Raw genomic sequence first — 11,133 nt, 5'->3', positions numbered from 1 at the left:
CCTTGGAAACCCTGTGCAGGGTCGCTATGAGTCGGAACCGACTCCACGGCACATAACAACAACAACAACAACCACAAGATCAAAAGGAGCTCTGGTAGTATAGTGGTTACGAATCAGGCTGCTAATCTCACAGTCAGCAGTTTGAAACTACCAGCTGTTCCGCGGGAGAAAGATGAGGCTTTCTGCTCCCCTAAAGCCTCTACAGGGTCACTATGAGTTGGAACCGACTCCACGGCACCTAACAACAACAACAACAACAAACCACAAAATCAGTGACTGAAACCCACCAGCTGCTCCTCCGAAACCCTATATAGAGTCACTATGAGTTGGAACCGACTCCACGGCACCTAACAACAACAACAACAACAAACCACAAAATCAGTGACTGAAACCCACCAGCTGCTCCTCCGAAACCCTATATAGAGTCACTATGAGTTGGAACCGACTCCACGGCACCTAACAACAACAACAACAACAAACCACAAAATCAGTGACTGAAACCCACCAGCTGCTCCTCCGAAACCCTATATAGAGTCACTATGAGTTGGAACCGACTCCACGGCACCTAACAACAACAACAACAACAAACCACAAAATCAGTGACTGAAACCCACCAGCTGCTCCTCCGAAACCCTATATAGAGTCACTATGAGTTGGAACCGACTCCACGGCACCTAACAACAACAACAACAACAAACCACAAAATCAGTGACTGAAACCCACCAGCTGCTCCTCCGAAACCCTATATAGAGTCACTATGAGTTGGAACCGACTCCACGGCACCTAACAACAACAACAACAACAAACCACAAAATCAGTGACTGAAACCCACCAGCTGCTCCTCCGAAACCCTATATAGAGTCACTATGAGTTGGAACCGACTCCACGGCACCTAACAACAACAACAACAACAAACCACAAAATCAGTGACTGAAACCCACCAGCTGCTCCTCCGAAACCCTATATAGAGTCACTATGAGTTGGAACCGACTCCACGGCACCTAACAACAACAACAACAACAAACCACAAAATCAGTGACTGAAACCCACCAGCTGCTCCTCCGAAACCCTATATAGAGTCACTATGAGTTGGAACCGACTCCACGGCACCTAACAACAACAACAACAACAAACCACAAAATCAGTGACTGAAACCCACCAGCTGCTCCTCCGAAACCCTATATAGAGTCACTATGAGTTGGAACCGACTCCACGGCACCTAACAACAACAACAACAACAAACCACAAAATCAGTGACTGAAACCCACCAGCTGCTCCTCCGAAACCCTATATAGAGTCACTATGAGTTGGAACCGACTCCACGGCACCTAACAACAACAACAACAACAAACCACAAAATCAGTGACTGAAACCCACCAGCTGCTCCTCCGAAACCCTATATAGAGTCACTATGAGTTGGAACCGACTCCACGGCACCTAACAACAACAACAACAACAAACCACAAAATCAGTGACTGAAACCCACCAGCTGCTCCTCCGAAACCCTATATAGAGTCACTATGAGTTGGAACCGACTCCACGGCACCTAACAACAACAACAACAACAAACCACAAAATCAGTGACTGAAACCCACCAGCTGCTCCTCCGAAACCCTATATAGAGTCACTATGAGTTGGAACCGACTCCACGGCACCTAACAACAACAACAACAACAAACCACAAAATCAGTGACTGAAACCCACCAGCTGCTCCTCCGAAACCCTATATAGAGTCACTATGAGTTGGAACCGACTCCACGGCACCTAACAACAACAACAACAACAAACCACAAAATCAGTGACTGAAACCCACCAGCTGCTCCTCCGAAACCCTATATAGAGTCACTATGAGTTGGAACCGACTCCACGGCACCTAACAACAACAACAACAACAAACCACAAAATCAGTGACTGAAACCCACCAGCTGCTCCTCCGAAACCCTATATAGAGTCACTATGAGTTGGAACCGACTCCACGGCACCTAACAACAACAACAACAACAAACCACAAAATCAGTGACTGAAACCCACCAGCTGCTCCTCCGAAACCCTATATAGAGTCACTATGAGTTGGAACCGACTCCACGGCACCTAACAACAACAACAACAACAAACCACAAAATCAGTGACTGAAACCCACCAGCTGCTCCTCCGAAACCCTATATAGAGTCACTATGAGTTGGAACCGACTCCACGGCACCTAACAACAACAACAACAACAAACCACAAAATCAGTGACTGAAACCCACCAGCTGCTCCTCCGAAACCCTATATAGAGTCACTATGAGTTGGAACCGACTCCACGGCACCTAACAACAACAACAACAACAAACCACAAAATCAGTGACTGAAACCCACCAGCTGCTCCTCCGAAACCCTATATAGAGTCACTATGAGTTGGAACCGACTCCACGGCACCTAACAACAACAACAACAACAAACCACAAAATCAGTGACTGAAACCCACCAGCTGCTCCTCCGAAACCCTATATAGAGTCACTATGAGTTGGAACCGACTCCACGGCACCTAACAACAACAACAACAACAAACCACAAAATCAGTGACTGAAACCCACCAGCTGCTCCTCCGAAACCCTATATAGAGTCACTATGAGTTGGAACCGACTCCACGGCACCTAACAACAACAACAACAACAAACCACAAAATCAGTGACTGAAACCCACCAGCTGCTCCTCCGAAACCCTATATAGAGTCACTATGAGTTGGAACCGACTCCACGGCACCTAACAACAACAACAACAACAAACCACAAAATCAGTGACTGAAACCCACCAGCTGCTCCTCCGAAACCCTATATAGAGTCACTATGAGTTGGAACCGACTCCACGGCACCTAACAACAACAACAACAACAAACCACAAAATCAGTGACTGAAACCCACCAGCTGCTCCTCCGAAACCCTATATAGAGTCACTATGAGTTGGAACCGACTCCACGGCACCTAACAACAACAACAACAACAAACCACAAAATCAGTGACTGAAACCCACCAGCTGCTCCTCCGAAACCCTATATAGAGTCACTATGAGTTGGAACCGACTCCACGGCACCTAACAACAACAACAACAACAAACCACAAAATCAGTGACTGAAACCCACCAGCTGCTCCTCCGAAACCCTATATAGAGTCACTATGAGTTGGAACCGACTCCACGGCACCTAACAACAACAACAACAACAAACCACAAAATCAGTGACTGAAACCCACCAGCTGCTCCTCCGAAACCCTATATAGAGTCACTATGAGTTGGAACCGACTCCACGGCACCTAACAACAACAACAACAACAAACCACAAAATCAGTGACTGAAACCCACCAGCTGCTCCTCCGAAACCCTATATAGAGTCACTATGAGTTGGAACCGACTCAACGGCACTTAACAACAACAACCACTTATAGCTAGTAGTTGAGAGTTTAATTATTTGTACCACCCTACTGCTCTAAACAGGTTGTTGTTATGTGCCATTGAGTCAGTACCGACCCATAGCAACCCAATACTGGGTTTATGAGTAGTGGCTGGTGAGCTTGAACCTCTGACCTTTCAGATCAAACTGACTTTGCAGTAGTTTATTATATATTTACTAAATAAGAGAGGTAACTGAAAGAATATACTGATGATCACCTGGACAGGTAAGATCTACTGATGAAAGATAAGCTATCAGCCATACTTCTTCCCAGATGTTTTCCAAAGTCAGAGTGACCTAAATATAATTCAGGATGTAGAGTAATACTGAGGGCCTGAGGGGAAAGGAAGAAGAAAAGGAGATGCCTAAAAATGAGCCAAGGCCCTCATAGAGAGCAGGAGGAAGGGGATATGGCCAACAGGTGGCAGGAACACCCCAGGGCTAACACAATGCCCGCTCTTTGTAATGGTGGCTGCCAAATCCCTAGAAGTTTTGCATGTTGTTTGTGTCTTTTGACTTATACTTAAATAATTAAAAAAATAAATTCCTATCCCTAGAGGAAGGAACCCAAGAAAGGTTCTGCTTTACAAAAGCTTTAAGGGGGCTAGCACTACCGCTCTACTCCCCTCTTTCTTGCCGCCAACACTTTGTGGGTGCTTTTACAGTAATAGGTGAACACAAGAAGATTCTTCCTTTTGTTTCACTATGGCTTGGTGAAAGTTGGTGGGGCAGGGAGGAGAATTTCTTTGTAGGCACATTCTCTTTGTCCCCAACACTAAGACTGGAAAGGGTTTTCAATGACTTATGCTATTGAGTCAGTTTTGAGACTGACTATGTCCCTGTATAGGGTTTCCAAGGAGTGGCTCATGAGTTTGAATTGCCAAACTTGTGGCTAGCAGTCCACTGTTTATCTTACAGTACCACACTAGGACTTATATTCCACCTAAAGCCTGTAGTGTTTTTTCTCTCGTTCGCTTTTCTAAATTGGCTAGTTTAATGTGAGGCATCAAAACACATCTTTGATATTTGAGCAACCTGTTTTTTTTCTCTTACTCCAAACTTGCGCCCTATTCCTATCCCCTGGGGCTGGAGAATCAGCAGTAGACACAAAACATTGTCACCATTATTGGAGTCACAGTCCTTTGTCAGTGGAGGAGGTCTGGGCTCAGGGTGGCTGCTGGAGACTGGGATCAGCAGAGAGGAGGACATGCTGGCTCCAACATTCATCAAGAGTTGTATTCCCATGTAAGTTATTCAAGAACTAAGCATGTGTACTCAGGAGAATATCACAACTTTAATTTTTCAAATTCATCCAATATTATTAGAAGATAAGAAGTTATTTATATTTTAATAGCAGCCAGTTTTCAAAAAAGAAAATAAATCCATACACAGGGATTATGAAGTGGCATAGTTTTTCCCCCAAGAGAAATTTAATGTGGAATATGACGAAAGCATGGATCCAATGGTCATTAGTGATCTAATTTGCTGCTTAACATTTTAAAATTTGGGAAAAACCTGATGTAATTTCCTTTGTTTCTTTAAATATTATCTCTTTTCTTGCTATTGTCTAAGGTAGTCAAATACTATATCAGAGTAGTTAATGCTCCGATGTTGTTGTTAATTGCTGTTGAGTGGATTCTAACTCAAGGTGATGCCAGGTGTGTCAGAGTACAAATGTACTCCACAGAGTTTTCAAGATTTTGACAAGTCGATAGTCAGACCTGTCTTCTTAGTAATTTCTGGGTGGGTTTGAACCACTAATTCTTTAGCTATTAGTCAAGCATTTAATAATTTGTATCACTCAGGGACTCCTCATACTCTGATACAAAAGGCTAATTTTATAGGTTCGGAAAGAAACATACATGATTTCAAGAGTAAACATTGTAAACATTTTCCTATACTTGTAAAAGAAACACAAATTTAAGGAGGATTCAGTGTTCGATATTTTGTGAGGTTATTGGAAACCAAATTGATACCAGTCCATGTACAGTAGCATAGTGCTTACAAACCCGGCTGCTAATCTCACAATCTGCTGTTTGAAACTACCAGCTGTTCCGTGGGAGAAAGATGAGGCTTTCTGCTCCCATAAAGATTTAAAGCCTTGGAAATCCTGTACAAGGTCGCTATGGGTTGGAACTGACTCCATGGCACATAAGAACAACAACATTTACAGTAACAAGGCTAGAAAAAAAGAAGAAAAATATCCATTCAGATTTAAATCAAGACAAGCACTGGATTATATACCCATTCAGAAGTTCATGCATTTTAACAATTTAGTTATTAAGCTAAGGCCACAGAATGACTTAAAATTATTCTCTGTGCATTTGTGTATCACATTACACTTTTATTGTTGTGTAAACATATTTTTAAGCCAATACTTATAAAAACAACCTAGTTTTAGTAAACATAGCAACAAATGTAAAAGACTGAATTTGGTGGTAAGGTGGAGTAATTCGTTTAAACAAACGGCATACTTACAATTGCATTTCTTCTGAACAAACCTAAGCTTACATGCTGTTCTGTAGGTGGAGAGTCGGATCCGATCCAGATCTTGAGCCCCTGGTGGAGGAAAGAAAAAAAGTATACATATGGTGTGCCATGTGTGTGGGAAGCAATTTATATTATTTATAAATAAAACAAACTGCAGATATAATCCACATACTTTGCTTGAATTTCATTTTTGTTACAATATGAATATAATCTTAAAATGGGAAGAGGATTGCCCAATAGTCTCCATGTTCTTGAGGAAAAGAGCATATGTACTTGGCATTGGAAACTGGTTTTCAACCCTATTCATGAAGCAATCTCATGCCTGCTGGTCTGCCATTTTTGAGAACAATTGGTTCAAGCTTCAACTCAGAGCTAGACACTTAGATGCTACCAGACATTGATAGCATCAGTGATCATTCTGGATGCACTGTGATTAGTCATGAGAACATGGCTACAATGGGAGCACACACTGAACACTGATGGTATCTTCTCTGTGTGACTTTGGCAAATAGCTGGCAGAAGCCTCAGTTTCCTCATCTGGAAGATGAGGACAATGATAATAACATTCTTCATAATAATGTTGTGAGGACACGTGAGGAAATATGCCTACAGCCTGCAAAAAAGGCTGGACATATGGTCAGTATATTGGAGCATTCACTATTCTCACTAGCATCTATCCTACAGCCCTCCCTGCCAAGACCTAAAACCAACTTTTACTGTGTCCTCTGGTTCCTTCTGACTACAAAGGGAGCATGCTTCCCCATGTTCCTGAACTACTTCCTTTATACCATGTTTTCACTCAGGAATCCAGCAGGCTTCCCCAGGCCCAGAGCAGCAGGCCTGGATATTCAGCTCAGAACACACACCCCTCTGCAATCTATTGCTATCTTGCTTACGCAACAATTCATATTTTTCACTACTTTCTATCACAGAATCTCTGCTAGACCTGGGCTGGTCTCCTCATGATCCTGGCAGGGATCCTAGCTCCTAGTGATCCCTCCTTTGAATGGGCTAAACTCTAGACTGTGTCTAAAAAACAGTAGACTTTCAACAAATGTTTATTCTTTCCACTTCAAAACATCTGGCTTTCTTCAAGCTCCCTCCTCAATTTCCAGTCCTGAGTGCTGAGCTATAAACCATACTCATCTCTTCCATATTTCAAGCCATGTTGATGGTTCATAATAGATATAAAGGTCCATGTTGGTGTGTGACATGGATTGAATTTTTTCTTTACTAGTAATGCACCAGCAATATGTGCTAAATAAATACTTCAGAATATAATAGTTAGGACAGAAAATAAGTGAACTGGCCTGGAAGTAATTATATTAGAAGGTCAATTAATTGCTTTCCCAAGGAAACTCAGAATGAATTACATGTGTTCTGCACTGAGAGAACTTCACATTCTCTCAAATCAAACTGATCACGTTAGATTCATTTTAAGATATTGCCAGTAAGCCTATTACTTTGTGGTTTTATAAAACAGATGATGAAACTTTCTTTCTTGTGAATATATGTGACCTCACAAATAGACTCATTTATATAGTCATCTGAAGGACCAAAGAGGCAACTGCACTTGATGCAGGACATTAAAAATACTCTCAAAGGAAGGACATTTAACCAATGGCCATGTAAGAATTATTTCCAATGGTTGTTGTTGTTGTTAAGTGCTGTCAAGTCGATTCCTACCCATAGCGACCCTGTATAGGGTTTCCGAGGAGCAGCTGGTGAGCTTGAGCCTCTGACTTTGCAGTTCAAATGACTTTGCAGTCTGGCGTATTAACCCACAGTGCCATACCAGGACTCCATTTCCAACGGCAGGGAAGAAAATAATTTAGTGGAACTAAATGAACTTTGGAGGCAGTAAACCTTGATTTTGTCACTTCCTAGTTTGTGAACTTGGAAAACTATTTATGTGGTGTCTTAGTTTCCTCATGTTTGCAATGGGGATAACAGTACCTACCTAGCAGTTCAGTTTGTAAGTCATCCAATCAATCCTGACTTAAGGTGACTCCAAGTGCATCAGAGTAGAAATGTGATCCATAAAGTGTTCAATGGCTCATTTTTGATTCTTTTTTTTTTTAATGTTTTATTGTGAATTATGTGATAGAACATTAGTTTTACATTCATCCTATCGTATATCGTTTCATTGCCATGGTTACAATCCCCTCCATGCATCATCAACCAACCAAAGGGTATATCCTACAAGTCAATGGCTCATTTTTCAAGACTTGCTTATGAGGTGCTTGTGGGTGGACTCAAATCACCAACCTTTGCATTAGCAGCCCACAGTGTTTACTGTTATGCCACTCAACTGCACGTAGTATGCAGAGTCAATGAAATATGTAAAGTTAATGATAAGTAACTCTCCTGAAAGGAGCCCTGGTAGTGCAGTGGTAAAGCACTTAGCTGCTAACCCAAAGGTTCCGTGGTTTGAACCCACCAGCTACTCCATAAGAGAAAGAAATGGTAGTCTGCTTCCACAGAATTCGTAGCCTTAGAAACTCTCTGGGGGCAATTCTACTCTGTCTCCCTGGGTCACGATGAGTCAGAATGGACTCAGTGGCAGTGGATTGGGTTTTTAGTTTGACTCGCCTTCCAAGGTTTCCTGTATTGTTTCTGAGCAAAAATACCAAACAAACAAATAAACAAACAAAAACATACCATCATCCCACCGATAAGTGACATCAGTTTCTTTTTTATATTTCAGATTTAATTTGCTGTAACTTCAACACATTTGACATAATCTTTTCTCCCTGACACCTGATAATTTGTTACTTAAACATCTGAATATGATGTCCTGTCACCGTGGAGTTTAAAGTTTGGTTGGGATGGTAGCTTTCCCCTGACTTTCTGAAGCAAAACATATTTGATTCTACATTCACAGATCCTGACACATAGTGGGGCTTCTGAACCTAGAAGTAATTATTATTCACATTCTTATCAGGCCTGGGATTTGAGGTGTCTTAAATAGTCACCCTCTTTCATCTTTAAAGTGAGATGTACAAAACTTATTCTAAATGCCATAGTTATTGCCTCATTTGTATAAATTACATAATTCCAAGACCCACACACTGAGTCAATCCAACTCATAGAGACCCTGTAGCACAGAGTACAACTGTTCATTAGGGTTTCTGAGGCGGTGAATCTTTACTGTAAATTTGTTTACAGTCACATCTTTTTCCCACGGAGTGGCTGGTGGGTTTGAACTGCCAACCTTGCAGTTAACAGTTCAATACTTAACCTACTATGCCACCAGGGCTTTGAAATTAGTTTAAATAATAGGCTTATAGCGTCACTGCCTGTGTCTTCTCTTAAGCTTTTCTATTTTATGATGATTAACAACAGCATAACATTCTTAAAACAGCACAGCAAAAAACAAGTCAATACACACATGCAAGTACCTACATAATTTCCACTGTTTCTGTTACACTACGCTACCTTACAATTACTGAAAATTTCCCTTGGGCCCAACCTCAGAGCATTTTGCCTCAAAGGTGGCTACTGATTTTTTAAAGAGTTTTTGGCAATTGCAAGCCAGCAACACGTGTTTCAAAGTTTCTCCAAAACAGGTGTGAGAGTGCTGCGTCTCCCCCTTGAGAAATTCTTGCAATATAGAAAGCAATTATTACTTTGATAAAAATGCTTATTAGTACAATCTTATTTTTAAAAGCTAGCTAATTACGCTGCCACTTATTGAACTTTGTTGTTGTTATTTACTGCTGTTGAGTTGGTTATGACTCATAACAACCCTGTATAGGGTTTCCGAGGAGCAACTGGTGAATTTGAACCATTGACCTTGCAGTTCAAACAAGCTTTGAAATCCAGCACATTAACCCACAGCGCCTTGCCAGAACTCTTCACTGAGCATAAGCCCCACCTCCCCAAAAAGCAAATCCCCCCCAAACAAATCCACTGTTATCGGGTGGATTCTGACCCATAATAACCTACAAGACAAAGCAGAACTGCTCCACAGTGATTCAGACACTGAATCTTCAGGGAGCCCAACTACCTAACCTTTCTTCTGTGGAGTGGCTGGTGGGTTCAAACTACTGATGTTTCAGTTAGCAGGCCAATGCTTAACCCAGTTTGCCACCAGGACTTCCTTCAACGAGCTTACAGTTAATTAAAAAGCTAGAAATGTGTTTTTAATGCTTTAGTCAAGGGCCAGCTGGTCAGTACTGACTCATAGTGACCAAGGTTTCCAAAGCTGCAAATCTTTGTGGGAGCAGAAGACCTCACCTTTCTCTTGAGGAACAGCTGGTGGGCTTGAATTGTTGAATTTGCAGTTAGCAGGCCAGTGTCTATTCTACAGACCCCAGCAGCTCCCTGTGTTTATATTAAATTGAATTTTTCATATTTTTTATTTAAATATCAGTTCGGGGGTTTAAGTGTAGGATTTCATATTTATCTGTTTTATGTGGCGCTGCAGGATAATGCACTGGCCCACAAGGTCATTTGAACCACAAGGTTGGCTGTTCAAATCCATGAGCCGCTCCTCAGAAAACCTATACAGGCTCACTATGAATCTCAACAGGCTCGATGGCACTTCATAAAAACAACGACATTTTCCTTTTAAGTTTTAGCTCATTGTTTCTGCCTTTCTGATACCTTTTGAAAGTATGATTTTGTCACTGGCATTTATAGCGTCTGGACATCTGAGAGGCTCATGTGGGAAAATGAAGATTCAGGTGCTGTATTGTTGTGTGCCGACTAGTCAATTCCAACCCATAGCAACCCTGTATAGGGTTTCCGAGAAGCACCTGGTGAGCTTGAACTGCTGACCTTGCAGTTCAAATGGCTTTGCATTCTGGCACATTAACCCACAGTGCCACACCAGGACTCCATAAGCAGAGGTTGTTGTTGTTGTTGTTAGGTGCCATCGAGTCAGTACCGACTCATAGAGGCCTTATGCACAGCAGGACGAAACACTGCCTGATCCTGGGCCAACTTCACTATTGTTGCCATGCTTGAGCCCATTGATGCTGCCACTTGGCCAATCCATCTTGCTGGGGTCTTCCTCTTTTTCTCTGACCCTCTTACTCTACCGAACATCATATCCTTCTCTAGTGACTGGTCCCTCCTGAAAATATGTCCGAAGTATGAGAGATGAAGTTTGGCCATCCTGACCTCCAAGGAGCACTCTGGCTGCACTTCTTCCAACACAGATCTGTTGGTTCTTTTGGCAGCCCATGGCACTTTTGCTACTCTCCTCCAAC

At 42.2% G+C, this 11,133-nt stretch overlaps 1 protein-coding gene across 10 annotated transcripts in view; it reads right to left on the bottom strand.

Moving 5' to 3' along the window:
- DTNA (dystrobrevin, alpha) overlaps positions 1–11,133 on the bottom strand; it is a 523,318-nt gene that overhangs the window by 171,806 nt on the left and 340,379 nt on the right. For all 10 annotated transcript variants that reach the window (XM_006835061.1, XM_006835063.1, XM_006835058.1 and 7 more), the window contains one exon: positions 5,906–5,986. In XM_006835061.1, coding sequence (XP_006835124.1) covers positions 5,906–5,986 — 81 coding nt within the window. The remainder of the gene's footprint in view (positions 1–5,905; positions 5,987–11,133) is intronic.

The sequence above is a fragment of the Chrysochloris asiatica genome, unplaced genomic scaffold (genome assembly GCF_000296735.1).
Source record: "Chrysochloris asiatica unplaced genomic scaffold, ChrAsi1.0 scaffold00015, whole genome shotgun sequence".
Lineage (NCBI taxonomy): Eukaryota > Metazoa > Chordata > Mammalia > Afrosoricida > Chrysochloridae > Chrysochloris > Chrysochloris asiatica.
This window is presented reverse-complemented; position numbering and strand designations above follow the sequence as displayed.